The sequence below is a fragment of the Pipra filicauda genome, unplaced genomic scaffold (genome assembly GCF_003945595.2).
Source record: "Pipra filicauda isolate LSUMZ 115617 unplaced genomic scaffold, ASM394559v2 scaffold53_size3534045_pilon, whole genome shotgun sequence".
Lineage (NCBI taxonomy): Eukaryota > Metazoa > Chordata > Aves > Passeriformes > Pipridae > Pipra > Pipra filicauda.
In genome coordinates, this window is record NW_024104687.1 from 1,217,158 (window position 1) to 1,238,844 (window position 21,687).

Genomic DNA, 21,687 nt, shown 5'->3' on the forward strand with positions numbered 1-21,687 from the left:
TATATCAGAGCCAGAGGCCGTAAAAATGGTCTTTCTGCCTTCAGATTCTTCTTTCCACCTGTCAGGAAAGCCCTATCAGCATGAGAATAGAAGATCAAAAGTCCTTTTGCCTCCTCTGCCCAACCACAACAAAGCAGTCCAGATTCTGACTGGAAATTCCAGAGCTATCTTCTTCACATAGGCTAGAGCATGTGACTGTTGGGATTTAACAAAACAAACAAACAAACGAACAAACAAAAGCCAATACAGAAATACTCGCAACAAAAAACCTTGCCTCAGGACCAAGGGAGCTCAAAGTCTTGTGCAACAATGAGCACTGGTGAGGCCACCCCTGGAGTGCTGTGTCCAGTTCTGGGCCCCTCAGTTTAGGAAGGACATGGAGGTCCTGGAGCAGGTCCAGAGGAGAGCAACAAGGCTGGGGAAGGGACTGGAGCACAAGTGCTGTGAGGAGAGGCTGAGGGAGCTGGGGGGGCTCAGCCTGGAGAAGAGGAGGCTCAGGGGAGACCTCCTCACTCTCTGCAACTCCCTGACAGGAGGGGGGAGCCGGGGGGGGGTTGGTCTCTTTTCCCAGGCAACTCTCAGCAAGACAAGAGGGCTGGGTCTTCAGCTGTGCCAGGGGAGGGTTAGGTTGGATATTAGGAAGAATTTCTTTGCAGAGAGGGTGCTCAGCCATTGGAATGGGCTGCCCAGGGAAGTGGTGGATTCTCCATCCCTGGAGGTTTTTAGGATGAGACTGGATGTGGCATCAGTGCCATGGGCTGGGAACCACGGTGGGATTGGTTCAAGGGTTGGACTTGATGATCTCGGAGGTCCCTTCCAACCCAGCTGATTCTGTGATTCTATGAATTGGAAAGCAAAACAGCCGCAGCTGGGACGGTCCAGGACGAGCCTCCCGTGGGCGGGCAGTGCCCTCGGCTCGCTGGGGCTTTCAGTGCCACTCACGGAGCGCAGCCCACCCGGGCAGGGGTGACCGCTGCTTCCCGGCTCGGCTCTGGGGCAGCAAAGCCGGGGGTGGGACGGGAGCCTTGCCCCGGAGATGCTCCCGGGATGCTCCCGGGACCGGCCCGGCCGCGCTGCCGCTCCTCTGCTGCCTCCCGGCGGCACCGGCACGACAGACACCCCTCCTGTCAGTGCCGGGTCACTGGCAGCGCCACGGAGCGGTTTGTGATGAAGGGATCTTAAAGAACATCTAGTGCAACCCCCTGCCGTGGGCAGGGACACCTTCCACCAGCCCGGGTTGCTCCGAGCCCCGTCCAGCCTGGCCTTGGACACTTCCAGGGATGGGGCAGCCACAGCTTCTCTGGGCAACGTGTTCTCTTGCCTTTAGGTACTGGAAGGGGCTTTAGGGTCTCCCTGGAGCATTTTCCACCGGTGTGGAAAATGTAGAGCACCCAGCAAAACCAGCCTTGCCCGTTTGCAGTGCATGTTTAGTTTGCTGCTGAGCTGAGACACAAGTTGCACATCTCTTGAGTAGGCAGCTGAAATCTCTGGCAGATGATGGTGATTCTGGAGTTATATTTTCCCATCTTTATCTGAGCATAATGCAGGCTTCCTTGAAGATGAATGGAAAGGAAAACAGGGAAACAAAACTGAACCTTCACTTTTCAGCAGATTGCCTTTCAAGTCAGTGGTACATTTAGACAGGTCCCTGTCCCAAGTGATGGTCTTTTTGAACCAGTCACTTGCACAATAAGCTCTACCTCTCTTCAACTGTTTTAGTTGTGATCTCTTAGCCTACTTGATCCTATGCATATGGTTTAAAAGTAGAGACATTTTTGTGAAGATTGGCTACATGTTGTCTACTCATCTACCAACTAGTTTGTGCCAGAATTATTGAACTCTTTCCTTGCAGATCAATTAGTCCATCCATACAAAAGAAAAAAAAAAAAAGAAAAAAAATGAGAAAAAGCACATGAGACTTATGAATGTGCATCTATATAAGTTATTAAGGAATGTCAGATCTTTTCTTGAAAGTGTTCACTGAAAGTAAGCAGAAGCAACAGTCTCTATTTTGACTGTAAATACTTTACAGCAGGTGATTTTCAAATGGTTTTACCAGCATGTGGAACAGTGCAGTCTTAATCCATTTAACTTCAGCCTTTAAGCAGCAGCAATTCCACCTCCCCTTTGTGCTTCCCTCTGGGCACGTTCAAAAACAACTGGAGATAAAAATATCTCTGTGGAGCTCTCGCTTTTCTGACATCCTCACCACTCCTCTTGGCACGTTTCAGCTCCTCACCAAAGACGTGAAGCAGCGGCTGGGATGTCAGGGGGAAGGTGCAGCAGAAGTGAAGAGGCACCCCTTCTTCAAGAGCATGAATTTCAAGCGGTTAGAAGCAGGAATGCTGGATCCTCCCTTTGTCCCTGATGTAAGTACGGTGGGAAGAACCCCCAGTGGCCTCTTTCTAGAGATTTGTTTCTAAAATAACTTCTCTCTCTCAGGGCTGTTACCACTCTCTGCATGGGAAGGTGTGAGAAGTGGTAGGGTTGGAGTGGAGGTGCTGGGAGGAAGAGCAGAGGGAGCTCTGTAGGTGTGTGTGTGCAGGGTGGGTGAGCCTCCACACAGGATGGTCACCTGGGCCTTCAGTCACTCCCACTCATTTTACCTCGGCATTCCCGTGTGACACTGGAGGCACTGGAAACCTTTGTATTCCCTTATCCATGGTGGTGGTGTGAGGATCAGTGTGCTCAGGACCAGGTGGTGCTTGGCACCATCAGCAGTGGAAGCCACATGTATGCACACAGATTTATAGATATACATGCTGAGTGAAACCAGAACTACAAAGTCCAAAGCTCTGTGGAGCCAGGGGATAAACTTGGTCATTATGAAATCAGGTGTCACCTCCAGCAGAGAAGGTGACTTGGACCTGAGAGAGCATTTTGAACTTTTTAGTGTTCATGGGGCATGAAACCCAACGTTGAGTCCTTACTCAGGTTTACACCCCAGACTCACACATACTCGAAGTCTTTGTTGCATTGGCAACAACAAGGCTTTTTCCACCCTTTTGTGGTATTAATTTCTACCCCAGCGCACAGAGTTATCTGATGATTTTCCTCCTGCAGGGCTCTCTTTCTGGCTAGACCTTCTATCCTTAAAGTTCCCATATGGTTCTAAGTAAACACTGCCATTTTAATGTATTAAGGAAAGTAACATCTTGGCAGCTCTCATTCATGTTGCTGCAAACTCAACCAAACCAAAGTGGTTTCAATGCTACGAGAGTTTACTTTAGCTGCTCTGGTTTTGCTTTACATTTTACTATGTGGCCTAGTTACTCCTGCCAATTAGCCCATGGTGTTACGACCTGCTTTAGTGGGAAGAAACAGGAGACAAGCTACTATTTCTTTCTGATGTAGAAAATTAGAAAATTCTGGGCTCAAATTTGGGACCTGCCAGAGTGTGTTAAAAGCTTAGCTGAGGCACGAAAGGCCCAGAAGGCACCTCTTAGAGAAATATTTGCTAAAGCAAAGGCACATAAATTTTTATGGCTATTTATCGGGAACTCAAGAGCTGCCCCTAATTTGATTTGTTTGCCAATTCATCCGTAGATGTCCCAGTCTTTACTGAAGTCAGCTGAATCACCCAAAGCTATATAGCCAATGGCAGAGGTTGGAATCCAACCCGTGTCTCTCCATCCTCTTCTAGATTACTCTGTGTCCACAAAATTGCTGTGGATTGCAGCCATCTGGAATGCAGAAGGATGCAGCCTTCGGCACACAGGACCCCTGTCAGGAGTCAGCTCTGTTTGTTTGGCCACAGTGCTCAGATAAAGTGCTGCACTGTTGGAACCCTGGGCAGTCATGGTACCATCTATAGACAGTAGGATTCAACACGTGCTGCAGTTGAGCAGGTCAGGCTGGTCCCACCAGCCACCCCTCGATTATCCCTGCACATCAGAGGGTAGCTGGGAACTCTCTGGGCACACAGGTGACCACACTGAGGGTGACAGGGAGCCAGTGATGACCATTTCTGCTCTCTGTGGCTGACTGCTGGAATAGGAGCTAAAAACCATGTCACTGCAAAGAGCTCTGTCTCTGTCATCCCAGAAAGCTAAGTAGTTCAAAAAGGCAAAGCCATTTGACTGTTTCTTTGAACAAATGCAGACAAGTTAGAAGAGTTAATAGAGGTGCTTCTGGACAGCTTCCAGCAGCAGAGCTATTAATAAAAACAATGGAAAAATGCCAAACCTCCTCTGTTTTCTTTAGCAATTAGTGTACATTCCTTTAAATTTTTTAAGCTGCAAACCCCACAGCTATCTGACCAGGAGGGCACTTCTATTTGAGGCCTCTTTTCAGAACTGTCTCATAAACATTCTGGTTTTCTGTTGTTTCCACTCTAAAAAGAAAAGACTGTTGAAGGATTTGATTTTTGTTTTCTTGCTTTCTCTGTTCTTTTCTTCTCACCTCTTAAGCAGATGGTACATGGACGACTAAAACCTACTTTGACTGATGCTTTAAGGACTTCGAAATAGGAAGCTTAATGTGCTTAAGGTGAAGTCAGCCTTTGATGATGAACAGGCAGGCAGAACAAGTCTAGAGAAAGAGGATGCAGACACACACTTGTTGTTAGACATTCTCACTTGACTGAACCTGTGAATGAAAGCACATGATCTGCCTTAGAAATATTTTTTCTCTTGTTTTTCTTTGCTGCTGACAGCCCAGAGCAGTGTACTGCAAGGATGTGTTGGACATCGAGCAGTTCTCCACAGTGAAAGGAGTTAACCTGGACCAAACAGATGATGATTTCTATTCCAAGTTTTCCACAGGATCAGTGTCTATCCCATGGCAAAATGAGGTAAGGGTGTATCATAGTAAAGTTACTCCAATGAAAGCCCAAATGCAGATGGTTTAAGAGGAGCAGTATGTTTCCAGTAATATATAGCTACTGGAGAACCTGCCAGACTCTAATGCTTTCATGAGTTACAAATGGCCCCTTTCAAGTTCTGTAATGTACCACAGATGTCAGGTTCAGGTGACTGTATCTGTTGGCTCTGGATATTTGTGTAAATTGGCCAGGATCCTACTGTACTTCCTTCTGGATTTCTGCGGAAGTGTTTCAGCAACGGCTCTCGGGAGTTTTTCTGGGATAGTTGGAAGTCTTAGTAGAAGGCTCCTCCACTGGTGATCTTGATGTCACCCATTGCCTTGTACCTGCAGTGGGTCCCAGCTGCAGCATTGACTCTGGACCTTGAACTGCTCTGAGGTTCCCAGATCTGTCTTTCTTTCTGTTTGCTATCAAAACTCAGTCAACAGTAGATTTCATAATCTAACTCTGTATCAGACAGCAGATCCACTTGGGCAGAGGGGTGCTAATAACTGGGGTTTTGTAAGTGTGCCTGCCTTTACCCAAAATATTCTCCACAATGCTAAAGAAAAGAACGGGAAGTTTCACGGGGCAGTTTTTGACAAGAGTGATGTGCAAAGGTGCAGAGCAGACTCAGCCTCTCCTTTTCACACATCCTGTTTGCCTTCCATAGACACCAGCAGGAACCAAGTGTTAACCCTCCCAACGTATTGGTGACTTTGAACAACCCAGTGCTACTGGAATTTGGTTAATTAAGTTATATCATTTCTTTTTTTTTTTTTTCTTTCTCCTTGTGTTCCACTAGATGATAGAAACAGAGTGCTTCAAGGAGCTGAATGTGTTTGGACCAAATGGTACTATTTCACCAGACCTAAACAAAAGCTACCCCCCAGAGCCACCCAAGAAAGGATTGCTACAGAGAATATTTAAGCGACAGGTGAGATCTTTTACGGCTAAGACAAGGGAGCTCCCACAGGTGCCCAGTGTCACAGCCATGTTCTGCTGGTATTTTTGTTAGGAGGAAGGCAGAGTGTCTCAGAGAGGGCTGGCTGTCACAGTTACCTGATAATTCCCTGGCTAATATTGCATGTCCCAGGTTTTCCATTTACCTCTTGTGATTTATATTTTTTTTTTTACTGCCAGAAGTTCCAGTGTTGCTCATGAGTTTTGTTTCCAGCAATTGAAAACTTCTTACCCAACCTATTTTTCAGTGGTATGCTGTCGTGCCTTTTGAAGTGATTCTCTAGTTTTAGGAAGTTCCTTGTGAAAATCCTTGATTTATATGTTTAAAAAAAAAAAAAAGAAAAGAAAATGCAAATTTTGAGGGAGGTGGTCATGGCAGGAAACCAAGACAGTAAAAAGAGAGCAGACCAGATCATGCATGATGTACAGGTTTCATGAGGCCCCATGGCACCACTTGCAAATCTCAATAACATTGTTAGACTGATCTGTTTTTGTAGAGTTAAAACCATGCCTAAGCATTGGCAGGTATCCTCTGTATTAGCCAGATTTAGCAGATACTGACGTTTTGCAGTGAATTGATTTGACTCCTGGAGCTCGAGTGAGTCTTCTTTGCTTCATTCCTCAAGAACTGCCATGGTCCTGCTGACCTAGAGGGAATACAGGTAAGAAAGTAAAGAATATTTTGCATCCAAAGATCTTCAAACAAAAAAACCTTGCAGTCCAGTCAGTACCTTATCACCGCAAAATGAGCAATGTTGGACTAAAAATAAAAGCATGGCATATTTTGGAAATCTAATTGCCGTTGTCTTCCTCTCTCTACAGCATCAGAACAATTCAAAGAGCTCTCCAAATTCAAAGGCCAGTTTAAATCACCACATAAATTCAAATCACGTGAGTTCAAACTCCACTGGAAGCAGCTAGTTCCAGCTCAGTTTTGTGAAACAACATGTTGCATCCTTCCACTATAATCTCTGGAGCTTCTGTGGATGAGAGAGCCTCCACCATTGAGTGAAAATAAAAGGGATCTCCCAAAATGGAGATTTTCTATCCATTCCTTCCAGTGGAGCCTCGCATTTTAAGAAGAATTTTCCACTCAGGTCTGTTTTTGGAGGTGGCACTCAAGACTGTGTGAATCACATTTGTCTATTTAGAACATTGCAATAGAAATTCAATGAACATGACTACTTGCACGTATTTAAATAGCATCATACTAGAACTGAATTTTGTCTTTATTATTTTTAAAGAAAAGTTTTGTAAATTTCTCTATTGTCTCAGTTTACATTTTGTACATTTGTATTTAAATGAAAGTCAGACTTTGGAGGTGTATATTTTCCAAGCAGCAGCTGTAAAGCCATGTGTTTTAAGACATTTTTTTAAAAGAAACAAAATGTGACTCAAGACTTCCAGAGCCTCAAATGAGAAATCATTCTTTTTAGCAATTCTAGAAAATTCTTCATAAATCACTTTATCAGACTGGGGTTTAATGACATGCATTTTTATGGAACAGTTTATTCTTAATTATTTTACATCTGTATATTTGGTTTACAGCAACACTGCATACATTTCTCCTCTTCATTAGTTTGTAATGTCTCGCATTAAATGCTAACAGACAAGATTTTGGTGCATTCAAGAATGCTACTTGCCATGCTGAAGGTTTGTGATGTCATGGGACCAGCCCAGCTGAGATTTGCACTTCCTTCTGTTGTTGTTTCATCAAGTACTTTTTAGTTAGAAAAGGAGCCCTATTTGAAGCTCTTCTCCTTCACTAGTTTTTGTGCTGTTTCTAATGACAGATAGAACAAAGCTGAGTGAGAGGTGACCCAGAAAGCAAACGTCCATTTATTTTTCAAACCTGCACCTGCTGAAATGAGAGCAAAACTCAAAGTATATTCTGTGCTACAGTCAAATTCCAAGGCCTTTCCACAGTTTCTCATATCAAACAGGTAGCAAGAGAGAAGTTCAACAGTCTGGTTTGTGCTGACCCTGGGATTTGTGATGACTTAGAGTTGAGCTGTGGAGGTTCAGAGTGGCAGCAGCAGAACCTACAGGCTGTGTCTGCACTTAGAGTCCTTCCATGTGTCATGCAAGCACCCCATGACTCCCCCCTCGATTAGATCCTCAGCTGAATAAAATATCAGTTCTGAAATAGTACCCCCCACTTTTGGTTCCATCATCCTTTGTCCAGGTTCCTTTAACCATTGACAAAAACATTGTCCCCACTGGTATAAACAGGACCAGTCAGGATCAGCAGCAGAACCTCAGGCATCAGAATCATGCTCTTCTCAAGTATGCCCCTATCTATTATTGGTAAGAACACCAGAGCAAAAATGTGGTTACTTCCCTTCAGCAGGAATTGGAAGACCTTTGTCCCCCCAGCTGCAGGCAGGATCTCTGTAGCCCAGTGTGTTCTGTAAAGCAGGTGGGTTCCCCGTGCTCTTTGCACTGTTGGTTGCACTGTACTGATGATTTTACACCTTTGGGTCATCAGGAACATCTGAAGCCAGCTGATGTGTCTAAAACCCTGTTAGCTTGTAGTGCAGCTATCCCAGGGTACAAGGAAGTTCCAGTGGAACTTTTAATAGTCAAAATTCCTTAGACTGTCAGGTGTATGTTCTATGTGTCCAGTGCTGAGGGGGAAGAAGATGCAGGTTAGTAGTGGCAAGTCTCTGAGTGAGAAAGACACTGGAATACAGAGTAAAGCAGCTTGAGGTCATGAGGGAGAGAGAAATGACAGGGGCAGGACTTGCACAAAGCAGCTGGCAGAGAAAAGTTGAGAAAGGGAGATGAGGCTTGAGCCACTCTGCCATGGCAGATGATGGCATTGCAGGTCTTACAGAAGATGCAAGATTTTAGGCAGGTAGTAATAGATGAGAATTATAACCAATTTTATCTCTCTGAACCAGCTATAAATCAAATCTGTAATGGTTTCAGCTTCCTGATGAAGACTGACATTTTCCTTCTTTACCATCTAATAACAACAAAACCCTTACTGAAAGCTGGTGAACAAATTGCAAATACAGTTTGGAGCTGACCTTATACATCTTAGCTGCCACCAGCATTATCTAGTGATGGATGACTTCTGAGTGACAACAGTGAAGGACAGCGTTTGTGCCTTGTCCTGCTCTCCTTTCAGCTGGCACAGTTCCTCACTCAGCACCTCTAGGACTCTACCAGTGGAGACACAGGGACAGTGCAAAGTCCTGGAAGGATGAGAGCTGCATTCATTGACTCCTGATGCTTAGAGGACACTGTGGTAGGATTAGATATCCTGAATCCTCAAGGTGTGCACCCGAAGGCCTAGGATGGACTCCCTCTGGATTCCACCTCCTTGGGAGCAGTGAGTGAGGAAGAGCAGAGACACAAAACAAGATAATTGAGGGAGATTTCGTGCTGCATCCCTTAAGTGTGTCCATCCTGAATGACAAACTATAAACAGTATTATGATACTGGGGCAGCAGAACTGTTGTGCTTTTTCAGTGCCCAGCAACGAAAGACTTAATATTGTACATCTCTAGTGCTGATGAACAGTCCTAGAGTTCTCCCTGCCAGGGTTTGCCTACAACAAAACCTGCAGGATTTCTTTCTTATAGCCTTTTTTTTTTTTTTTTAATTATTCAGCTCACCTTGCACTCAAGACTGGAGTAGGACCACAGTCCTCTCACTTCCACTATGGTGGAATTTGCAGGTGCAATTTGGTTTGATGGATTTTCTCTGCCTCCTTTTCAATTACAATACAAATTCTTTCCAAAAAAATGCATATATTCGGATCTGGTTGCTTGTTTTAAATAGACAGATAAGCAAACTTAGCTCTTTTTAAGAATCAGAAATTGTGCAATCTGATCCTGAATTGTGCAAACATGTTTTTTTATTTTTAAATCTTTACTGAGCAGTCAGATGAACACTAATTGGTTTACAGGCTTTTGTAAGTCAGGTGTTTGCTATCCATTTTCTACAGTGTCTCAAGGTTCACTTGAGTCTTGTAGCATTTTTTCCCACTCTCTGTTGGATGGGAGGCTTTTTTTAAACCAAGGGATAATGAAGGAAAAAATAACAAACTCTTGAGTGTGCACCCTTGACCTGGATTATCTAAAAAGAGATATTTCACAAGCATGGCCATGACTCAGATGTTGTTTCTGAACAAAAAGCTGCTTGTGAAGTTCAGAAAGGTGTGAAGATAATCAAGCCAAGCAGGTACTGGAGATCAAGCTGAGCGTTAGGAAACTGCAGAATTCAATATCACAGTGTCCATCTGGCCCTACTGATTAGAGATTCCTGGTAGCTGGCAGTTCAGAGACAGAACAGCTCTCCGTAAAAACAGTTTAATACCATCTCAATTTGCAGTCATCCCAGAAACTATGGCTGAGAGTGCCATCAGCAGTGGGAATCAAGCTTGGCTGACCCAGTAAAGCATCTGATTTGAAGACGCTGATTCTTAAGGTCATTCTCCCAGGCCTCAGGATCCAGCTTGAATTCTTTGCTTCAGCTGTCAAAGCCTCACATGTCAAGTCCAAACTGCTGCATGTTCTTCCTTGGTTTATCACCCGTTGGTCACAGTTTCCTCAGTCACCTGAGAACTGCACACACCAGGCCATGTTACACATGCAGCCTGGCCTGGGGCTCAGAGACAGGGTTGTCTCTCTGAGGGTCAGAGGGAACAGTTTGATGAGGCAAGTGAGAACCCCCTCAGCCTGCATGAACAGCCATCACAGAGGTCTCTGTTCCCATGTGTCCCAGCCTCGGTTCCCTGTGCAGGAGTTCCCTGCACAGGCTTTTCTGGAAGAGCAATAAATGCCCCTCCTTATAGCACAGCTGCTTCTTCTCACCAATCCCCGTGGAACAGGAGGCTGCAGGAACTGGCTTCACTGTGGACAAGATATGTGTGTTTTAACCTCTCTCCACAGTTAGTTGTGCTCGTTCTTTTTGTTCAGTTGGTATTTGCAATGCTCAAGTTGCTCAGTGTAGGGGAGATCATTCATCAGGCATTTCTAAGCATTTCCCTTACAGTCTTTGGAAAGACTGGATTTTTCTTTCAAGGAACATCTTTGGGTTGGTCTGTCCCTTGGCATGTAGTCCATCTTCCTTCATGTGTGTAGCATGAAGCACAAAGTGGCCTGCAGGAGCTTTAGAAGTCCAGACTTAAAGGTTTTCCTTCCTAGTCTGGGTCAGGCTGTGGGGAGGTACATTTGGCAGGGAAGTTTGGGAGAATCTGTTCAACGGCTCCATGAAAAACAGGAGATTCCAGAGTTGTCTATCTCATGCCTTTCACAAATATGCCCTGACACTGAAAATGCTACTAATTATTTAGAGTAAAAAAAATGACTAACACCCTCATGCTAAAGCTGAGAGAAAGTCTGCATAAGTTTAAAACAATTCTTCTCTTTTGTGTGCTGGGCAGGATACAGTGTCTTTTACACTAAATAATATTACAGTGCTGGCTGGTAATAATTGTCTGTCCTTAACTGAAAAGAAAAAAAAAAAAAGATAAATAAATTGCTTTAGAGAATTTTGAAGTTATTTCCTTTAAGGAAAATAAAAAATTTCATCAGAGAAGGTGAGAGCCAACAACATGCTACAGTATTATACACTCACCTCTCCCAAACATCACTATGATAACACAAATACAAGCTGCTGCTGTTGGATCAGCTAAGCTGGGGTACTGACAAATGGGCTTCATGAAAGAAACAATTTTAAACAGATTGCTGCCTATTCACTATAATGAATATTACTGCTGGCACATACTCTTCTCCTTGGTTTATGTACTGGAGCCAGGAGTGATGGTTTGGGTTCCTATTCTGCCCATGTTTTTCTTCACTGCCCTGGGCAAACCTCTGGGCAGTTTTGTTTTCCCACTTTTAAACAGAGAGGGATGCTCTCTGTCTGTCAGTTGAAAGCACTTTGGAGTCTGTGCATAAACCAGATCAATATCAACTCTTTGTACTATTATTTCAGTGAAATAGGCTTAGTATAGCTGCTCTTATTTACATGACTGGGGAGATGACTTTTCTAAATTAGGGCTCTTTTATTATTGGTTTGTCTTAGTTCCTTAGAGACACTGAAAGAGAAAGCACTGCACTTCTGTGAGACATCTCCAACAGACAATAAGGTGACAGTGCAAACAAATGTTAAAAGTATTAATTTCTTACTTAAAAGCTGGCCAGTAATGATAGCATTCCCATGAACACTTCCTCTTTTTTTAGATAAATAGTTACGAGGAAGGGAACAAAATAACATTCATTGGTTCAACTTTTTTGGCCGAGGCTGCAAAGGATTCCCTACATTACCAGTTGAGTGAGGATTCCCTGCATTAGCAGTTGAGTGAGGGGCTGTGTGAAGTCCCAGAGGTGCATCTGTGGCCAACACTGGGTCAGCTCTGCCCAGCCATGGAAACAAAAGAGGCAACGTGCCTGGGATCGGGGGGCTCCGAAGGGGAGCTCCTGGAGAAGATTCACTGCCAGAGAAGGAACACCTCAGGTGGTGGTTGGATGGCAAGTGTTCTCCTGTCTCATCACCCCACCCACAGCTGTCAGATACGTTGATTAGCAAGCTCAAACGAGTTGTTTCATGTGTGTTGGATGCGGTCTCCCTTAACTGCATTTCTTTTAAACACTGGACACTCTTCTAAAAGACTGAAGATTTTAGCCTTTTGAAGGTGAAAGTTGTAAAAACTTTGTTTTGTGTTTCTGAGCAATGTAGATAGACCTAAAGATTTCATGAACTATCATGTGGTTGCCCATATCTGACTAATAATTAAATTGTAAAATTGCAGTTTCATATTAGGGTTAGTCTTTTCACCTGCTTTAAAAATTAAAAATCATATTTGGTATATAAACACACACAGAATATCCTGATTCAATTTCAAGAGCATATCCAGGATTAAATGTTTTTAAGCACTTCTAATACTGTAGTCTATAAGAGGAGCAGACACTTCTAAAGCAATGTTAAAAGTTGTCTTTCATAACTGAGTCAACAGATCATTTTTGTAATAAATTAAAGCAAGTGTTCTCAATTAGAAGAGCTAGTGGCTGTCGGTATTGTACAAAAAAAATCATTCTAATATCCAAAGGGTTGGGGTGGGGAGGGTCTGTTTGGTTTTGTTTCTCTTTCCAGGGAGATCTTTAACATTGTTTGATGAAGTTAGTTTCATTTTGAGATTGTTACTGAAGATAAAGGCTTCTGTGTTCTATGGCTGCTTGGATTCTTCGTACATAATGTCCTAGTAATGTCACAGTGCTGCTGTATCTAGATCAAACCACTGTTTTGATTGGGGTTTTTGGCTTTGTTTTTTTTTTTCTTTTCGTTTGGGTTTTTTTTTTAATAAATTCCTTAATTTAAATACATGAAAATTATGTTTTGCTTTAATGAAGCATGTAATCAAATGGAGACTCTTGAAGTCCTTGGGATCCTGAAGATGATTACTGAGAGGGTGGGATGCAGTCCATACCTTGCTGGATGCTTTTGTGGCTTCATATGTTTTGTATTTTCTGTCCCATCACATCTTCAGGAAGACTGAGGGAACCAAAAGCCAAACTGAGGTTATATCTCCCTTTGTGAAGGTTCAGATTCTCATTTAAAAGCAGGTTATGTTTCCCCTGGCACCTCCTTCCTCTGCCTTCCATCCTCACCTCCCCAGCCTCTCTCTGCTCTGTCAGCCAACACAACTCTTTACAGCCTTAAAGGTAAGTTCAAGGAGAGGATGACAAACTCACCAGTAGGGACAAAGGCTTGAGAAGACATGAAATATGTTTTAAAGTAAGGTGAGCACTGATTTATGAGGCCCTACAGAGGACTTTGCTCCAGTCTGGCAGAGAGAATATGCTTACAGAAGGAAAACAACATCCAGCCAAGTGTGCTGTTCAGTATTCCCCACAGAAAGATCTAAAACAGAGATAAAGAGTGGCTGCAAAATCTCCAGGAGGGAAGTGATGCACTGCTTTTGTTGTTAAGAGGAGAAAGAAGAATTTTTCGGGGAGGCATAAAGAATATTTTTATGAGACTGCTAATGGCAAGCAGTGTCTGCATCGAGTTTCTTGAAAGAACATTGTGAAAATAGATTATCTGCATGAAAGAAGCAGCTGCATCCAACAGCTAAAGTCAGTGAAACCTAAGGTAATAGACTGTATAAATTCAGGTTGTGCATATTCTCACTTTCCAAACAAACCCAAGCCATTTTTCACAAGATTTTAACAATCTGAGAGGAGATGAAATTTTATTCCTTCTCTTAACAGTTCTTGGCGGGGTTTTTTTTCTCTCTGTAAGTTCATGTCTTTTCTGTAACATCTAGATATGTTCCCTCTTGGGAGATGTAATCTTCCTTAGACTTTTCCACTACCTCTGACATGAGATGGGCAACTTCTCAGAGGGAAGTCATGACACAGTTTTGAAGGAAATCCAATTTAAAAAGCATGTCAACTTTTTTAATTCCCTAGGGTGTTTTACAGATGAAAAATACCATAAATGGGCCTGACTCTGCAATTTAAGGTCTATGGGGTTCTTTTGAGTGAGTAAACAGTACAAGTTGCTGCCAAGTCAAAGCCCTAATTTTTTGCATTTTGTGATTCTGTTTCACTTTTGGTATTCAGTAAAAGTAAAATATAAAATTAAAATAGGGCCTGTTAAAAGCTGGTGCTCTGCCTTGCCCTGAGTGGAGAAGCTGCCCAGAGGCTGAGCAGCTTGAATAGCCCATTTACAGATGCTTGGGTAAATCACAGGATCACAGACTCATTAAGGTTGGAAAAGACTTCCAAAACCATCAAGTCCAGCCTTTGGCCAAACACCACCCTGTCAACTGAACCAGAGCACTGGGTGCCACGTCCAGGGATGGTGACTCCACCACCTCCCTGGGCAGCCTGTCCCAATGCCTGGCCACCCTTTCAGTGAAGAAAGTACCTGGTTTTCTGGGGTTTATTTTAATTATGGTCTATCACTGCTAATTTTTTTTCTTAATCCAGGAAAAGTTTTCTCCTTCACTATTAGCAAATGTGAGTGGCACCCTAAGAGTGCAAGTCTCCACATACCTCTGTTTATATGGCAGAGGTCTGCAGAGAGACTCAAGATGCTCCAGACCTGCTAATCTCGGGCCACTGCAGTGTGATAACCATTAAAATATCAGGAGCAGGAAGGCAGGCAGTTTGCCTTTTTTTCTTTTTTCCAAAAAGCTTGTAGATTGGAAATTATTTGCAAAACTAAACTTCAAAAGCACGCGTTCAGGGGTGCTAAGCCACATGTTTAAGGAATGAAAGAATTAAGGTTGCCTGTGTTCCATTAATATTGTTCCCTTCTCCTTATGCACTGTTATTATTATGCCCTCTCATAATACTCTGTTATTACTATGCATTCACTCCTAGAGGAGAAACTAACCCCTGGCAAACTTGCAATGAGAACCAGATGCATCCCCTCAATGGCATCTCCTAACACATTGTGGCTTTCAGACTTTCATTTAAATCTAAAAAAGAAAAATATTTTCCTGCAGGGAAAAATCTCACCTAATTGGCTGCTCCCTCCATTTGCAGCAGGAAGGCATTTGGGAATTCTGAAAAATTCATTTGGCTCAAGTGTGCAGTGCTTTCTCCCACACACCAAGGGCTGAGAGCTCTCAGGATCCCATCTCGGTTGTCTTGGGTCATCTTGATCCCAGGACTGGGGAAGGGGTGTGGAATGACTCTTATATGTTTCATTTCCATTTTAGGGGGGAAACTCTTGGCTGTTTCCTGAGGGAACTGGCAGGAGGGGTGTGAGAGGTTCCTTAATCTGCCCTCTCCTTTCTGCATGTTCATCCACACACTCTGAAAGACAGAAAGGTGTGGCCCAAGAGCTGAGGAGACAGTGCAGAAGAAATATTTCTGCAAATAGGTGTTGGGAAGAAGGAAAATATGACCTGCAGAAGGGACAAGGCACACCTTGGGGCAAGTTTCACAAGGACTGAAGAAATGGGAGGAACAAGGAGGGAAAAGTGATGGAGAGGAGTCAGCACTGGAAGGCATTAGGTCTAGCCAGGGGCATGGCTTAATTGTTGAATCACAATAAGTCTGAAAGGAAAGAGACAAGACATCAATTCAAACCAACACCGTAATGAATTTATTGCCAATGATACCACAGGCAGTAGTAGATCTTTCTGGAAGCTTAAAATCATTGCCCCACTTTGGGTCTGGTATTCAGTCAGTGTACTGTGGAATTAAACATTGACATTTCCCACAATGAAAAGCTTCAGCTGCAGCTGACATTGTGTACTTACACAACCACGATAAATACTAATCCCATAAACAATTTGAAGCTCAGATTACATTAGGAATTTGCTGTGTTGTTCTCATATTTACAATAGGAAAGTAGGAAGGAGCCTTCTTTCATGCCTAATTCCATCATTCTAACTCGAATCTAGCATTTTTTTCCTCTTTGCCCTTGTAGTGGCTTTTAACTCAAAGGTTTCTGAGTCTGCAAATGAAACCATAATAGCTGATCATATTTAAAAGCAAATCTTCTCTCTGTGTTTGCTTCTTCACGTGTCAAGCTCTTACAGTGATCCACCTGGAGATTACATGTGGCAACGAGTGAAAATCGATAATTTTTCATCAACTATTTTGTCTGTGTCATAAATAAGAGATAATAAGACCATGAATTAGTTGGGCCACAGTGATAAAACCAAGAGGCTTAAAACAAGCAAAGTAACTAGGCAGAACACAACATTCTTTCTTCAGATTAACTAACACCAACTCCACAATAGGAAACAAGCTACACCTCTGACACTTATCACCTTTTTCGAGGCCATGTAAGCATTTAAGTAATATATGCACATATTTAGAACTCTGCTATGAGTCACACCTATGGGGTAATTATGCTGATTCTCTGCAGAAAATAGTTGAAAACAAATCTATGCGACGTAAATCAAGAACACAAAATGAGAGACTATTTCCTCCCCCAAACAAGCATCTTTCTGTGTCAGAGGGGGCTGACGTGTCTGAACTGAAGTCGGGATGGTGCTGAACAGAAACAATTTTTCCCGGGAAAGCCGTAACCAGCCCTGGTGTCATTTCTTCTGCACAAATACTTCTAGGGGAGCAGTGATGTGCATTGTCAAAATGTCCAAACAGTCACTCTTGTAGAGCTTCAGGACGTTCTGGATTTTGTCCTGACCGTTCCACTGGATCCCTTTTTGGCTGTCCTGGTTTGCTGGCACACAGGACCCCTCCCTGTCCTGCCCTGTCACCAGCACGGCGCTGCAGCTGCTCCTGCGCCGGGACCCTCGCTGGGGGTTCTCATCACCAACTGCTTTTGCTTTCCTGTTGGATCTCTTACTTCCATAGCTCCCCAGCTCCAGCAGCCTCTCGTTGAAATACTCCTGCAGGGGTTTGTCGTGGAAGGCAGTGCTGGTTGTCAGGGGCCCTTCCAAGGAGCCTCTCCGGGAGCTCCCCAAGCAATGGGCTAACGAAGGTCTCCTTGAAAAATCGTTCAGCTGGGATGAGGAGTTCTTTCCTCTTTCCAAATCCTGGAAAAGTTGGTTGAAGGCTGGAATTCCCACGTAATTTCTTGATAGCTATTTTAAATGAGGAAGAGAAAAAAGCAGGATTGGGGGAAGAAGAGAGAAAGAAATCTGAATTAAAATATGCTGGCTTAAGCGGAAAAGGAGTCTAAGGTGTGTGATTCCATACAGTGAAGAGCTGTTAGAGAACATTTGAGCTTCTTAATCCAAATTCTCTGAAGACCATGCATTTTGGTCTGGATCCCTCTCTGAAACAGAAGTGCATTGGGCTGAGCTTAATTAATGCTGAGCTTAATGAATGCTGAGCATTTTTACCTCCTACCACCTCTGGTGTACTGCCACAATTTTCTGTAGCCTCTGTGAAAATCTAACTTTCTGAAGGAATCTCTCACCTATCTGTATCAACAGAATTTTAGGTTTATCTTTTTAAAATCCCCTTAGCCTGTAGCTGCTCTTTCCCAAGGTAAAAACAGATCCCACTTCTAAGAGATTTTTTTTTCCCCCTTTTCCTTAATCTCAGGTAAATCTGTGCTGAACTTCAGTGTATTTTTACAAGAATTGTAATTTTCACATACAATTTATTTCTACATCTTAAAACTACAAACTTTATTATTGTGGAACCACATCATAGCATAGATGTGCATAAATCTTTCTGCTCCTTTCCCTTGGCAGGCCAAATTCACACCTGAGTTATTTGAATAGTCAAAGAAAGACCTGATCCAGCCCCCACTGGATGTCTTTAGGCTGATTTCAGGGGAACATCCATGCTGTGAGTCCTTTTTTAGACTGCTGGAAATTCACCATGTAAAAGGTTGACTCTCCATGTCCACAGTTTAATGTCCCCTGGGTTTTCCAAGTCACTGCTCTGCCATTCCCACCTTTCTCACAGGTATTCCAAGACACCCTGGCCTGTCTCAAGCTACCAGGAGGGACAGCTGGTTTCTGTACAGCAAGTCAGAGCAGAGCATGGCTTTTTCTCTGAAAACCTTAGCAGTTTGTCTTGAAGGAAGAGCTGGTTTACATTATATTACTGTTTCTAATCAATAAAAAGAAAGACTATACTGTATGTGGATGACAGCCACAGCGGGATCGTGGAACATTTTGCAATCATTTATTATGCCTGACAATGCCTTTGGTATACAAAAAAAGCCATCACTCATGCAGTTTTTGACAATCTCTAATTAAGGCTGGATACTCTCTAAGGGTCCAGCCACAAATCTGGATTCAGAGCCCAGCAATGTCTCAGCAGGGCACTCCATCATCAGCCTTTGACATGTTGCCTACTAGTAATGAATGAAAAACATTGAGCTCAAATGAGAAATAGTAGGTTGGACATGCCATGTAAACTGAAAAGCAATCAAGTTTTTTATCTCTCACTCTTCCATCACACTTCATTCTGGAAGGGACCCAGCAAATCAAATGCCCCTGCCTAGAGTGGTTGTACTTTTGGAAGAAGTTAGGTAATTGGAGAACACTAAAAACTTGACTAAAAAGCAGTCTTCCTGACTAAAACTTTTTAAAAACATTTTAAAAATAAAATCAACCTAAAATAATAATCAACTTTAAAATGTAGCAGAATAAAACTCATTCAAGTCAAGTTTTTCTATACCAAACCACAGTGCAAACCTTATTATTGTATCAAACATCAGCTTTCCAGGACACTGGGGAATTACTCCTCTAACAGAAGAACAGGTAGCATTTATCACATATTGCAAAGAGAGTTTTTGCATACAAACCTTAATATCCTGGAAGCCTGGATATTCTGGGATGATGGGCAAGGCACACTTGCTAACAGTGTTTGAGTGCCTTTTTTGCACCATCCTGTGAGAGCAACTGCAGCTCCTGGAGAGGTGGGATTGTCCCAGCTCGGGTGGATTGTCAGTGGCACGGAGTGGTTTGCAGTGTTTTATGTAGCAGGTTCTCAGGCACAGCACCGAGGCAGGTCCCTCCATTTCAGCACGATTCAGAGGAGTTTGGGAGCAATGTGTACTCCAGAAAAATTCTCTCTCCTGGTTTTCCTCTAATGTCTCGCACTAGTGAGTCCCCTGACAGGCTGCAGTGCTGGGTGGCAGCAGGCACAGCTGGCACAGCTGGCACTCAAACAGCTCTGGGCAGTGCAGCTCTTGCTCATCAGCTCGGGTTCATCAGATCACGGGCAGGTGATGCCTTCGCTGAGGTCTGAAACCCTCCAACCATTAATGCTGCTTTTATCCCCTGAGAGCTCCTCGCAGACGGTCGGTAAATCTTCCCCACGGGCGCAAAGGGTTCAGGTGAGGGGGGAATTTGCAGGGATTACTCGCTCTCCCTCCGTCATCCCAGACAGTCTGATGTGGCTGCTGACGCGGCAGCAATTAGAGGAGATCAACAACCTGCATGCAGGAGTCGTCACTGAGCCTATTTGGAGCAGGCAGATCACTGCCCTTCTGACTGGGCATCCCTGACACCAAAACATCAAGGGCTTTAGCTCAGCAAGGCAAAAGGGGAGTTAAGTCAACACAGTGAGACAACAGGGCAGGACTTTCCTGCCCTGACAGTGTAGAAAGCTGCAATAAAATATTCCTCCCTGTGCCACTGGGCTTCCTCAGTGTGTTTGGAGACGAGGTGCAGCCCTGGAGGTCGGAGGAGATCCGAACTGCCTTGCTGTGTGTGGAGCTGTGTCGGGAGAGAGATGCACTGCCTTCAAACAGCCCGGCACCGGTGCAGATTTGGCAAGAGACCGTGGGGACAGCAAGACTCCTTTCAGCCAAAGCTGTGAAAATGTTCACAGCAAGAAGCAGTAGCTGCCTGGAACAGCTCACACTCAACACATCACGGATGAGGGGCAGGCAGGGAAGCAGCTCCACTGTTTTGATTTGGAGGTGCATTGGTGGTATCGTGCTAGAAACAGATAAATGTGTGTAGTTGCAACAGTTGGCACCCATGAACTTTGGCAGCACAGGGCTCTTTATTGTCCCCAGTGACTGGTGACATGTCCTGCCATTTGCAGGGCAGCACCTCCATTCACTGCCCCACTGTGGCCAGTTTCCATGCAGAGCTTTGGCCCTGAGTGATGAGCTGCTGCTTCTCCATCTCATGCTGTGAAGTAATTACTGTTCTCACTGGTGCCTGTGGAAAGAATACAGAGAGGATTTGCAATCCCCTCAACCTCCAGGGCTTCTACTTATTCAAGGTATTCGTAAATGTTTGCCCACTCTGAATACATGCAAATATTTGTGGATGTCCTGGACAAGCTAGAGATCCTTATGGATCCAGGGTATCCAGAAACACTTGCATGGACATATTCAGAGCACTGACTGTGAGCTGAAGAGCTTTGGATCTTATCCACGAGACCATCAGCTGGATTCAGGTTAGTGCTTTAGACTCTGGCAGATGGCAGCTTGGCAGGCTCAGGGCAAAGGTCACAAGAGCAACACCCACCCGGCTGCTGGACCACAGCAGGTCAGGCACGAGCAAAGAGCCCACGTGAACACTTACACCCAGGTCAGGTGTGAGCAAAGAGCCCACGTAAACACTTACACCCAGGTCAGGTGTGAGCAAAGAGCCCACGTAAACACTTACACCCAGCCCTCCACTATCCACGTGCAAAGGTGCAACAGCCCTTTTTACCAGCTCTGGCTCTGGCATTTTTTAATTTGAGGGTAAAACGGCTCTCAGGCAGAGAGCAAAACTCACATTGAGAGTTGCCATTTCGGCTACGCCCCAGCAGTGTCTCATGGATCAGGGTCTGTGTCCACAGCTCTGTGTGAGCCACACACAGATTCAGATATGAGGCTGATGGCAACAATTTGCATGGAGAGATGTCACGATGCTTACAAAGTAATAGAGCTATGAGTCATCCCTGATGCAGCCCTGATTATTTGCATTGCTGGTGTATACACAATGGTACCTTCATACAGAAATACAATGTGGCCTTGCTAGAGGTACCTAAGAAAAATCTAAAAAGCATTCAAAAGATTTCTTGGCATCAAATTTTCCACTAAAACACTTCCCTTGTCCTATTTGACAGGGAAGAAAAAGAAGTCTTTATTTTTTTACTACTCCTCTTCAAAAATCTTTCAGATGCTCTCTGAGCCGCAGTTGTTCTGGGGATATGTGCCAGGCAAACCTGGACCAGAAAGTCTCTTTGGACAAGCAGGAGGTGGGTCTTGTCTGTGAGTCTTCAGGCCAAGTCACAACCTCCAGGTCTAAATGGTTCAGGCACACAGAGACAGGTAATGTGCACTCTGAGAGGTGGCAGAACGTGCCTTACCCTGCAGCAGCAGGAATCAAACTGATTTCACTGGCGACAGAGAGCTTTATTGTTTCACAGACCAGAGTATTTGTGGTGCTGCCCACAGTTGGGATCTGACTCAGAGAAATAAGAGCAGTGTGAAATCCCTGCCATTGGCACAGCTGCTTTTGGGGATGTGAGTTATTGTAAGTGCAGAGGCCTCGTGGGGGACCCGCAGGT

General features: G+C 44.1%; 2 protein-coding genes across 3 annotated transcripts in view; one reads left to right on the forward strand and one right to left on the reverse strand.

Moving 5' to 3' along the window:
- The window catches only part of GRK5 (G protein-coupled receptor kinase 5), a 156,501-nt gene extending 143,725 nt beyond the window's left edge, over positions 1-12,776 (forward strand). For both annotated transcript variants that reach the window (XM_027746477.2, XM_027746479.2), the window contains 4 exons: positions 2,232-2,369; positions 4,655-4,792; positions 5,607-5,738; positions 6,587-12,776. In XM_027746477.2, the coding sequence (XP_027602278.1) occupies positions 2,232-2,369; positions 4,655-4,792; positions 5,607-5,738; positions 6,587-6,685 (507 nt within the window). In that variant the 3' untranslated portion in view covers positions 6,686-12,776. The remainder of the gene's footprint in view (positions 1-2,231; positions 2,370-4,654; positions 4,793-5,606; positions 5,739-6,586) is intronic.
- A 3,039-nt stretch (positions 12,777-15,815) lies between these two features.
- Positions 15,816-20,063, reverse strand: LOC114001377. Its single transcript, XM_027746490.2, has 2 exons — positions 18,974-20,063; positions 15,816-17,291 (listed from the first exon to the last, which is right to left on the reverse strand). The coding sequence occupies exons 1-2, from the start codon at positions 19,187-19,189 to the stop codon at positions 16,785-16,787; spliced, it is 723 nt and encodes a 240-aa protein (XP_027602291.2). The 5' UTR covers positions 19,190-20,063; the 3' UTR covers positions 15,816-16,784.
- Positions 20,064-21,687: the final 1,624 nt, after the last annotated feature.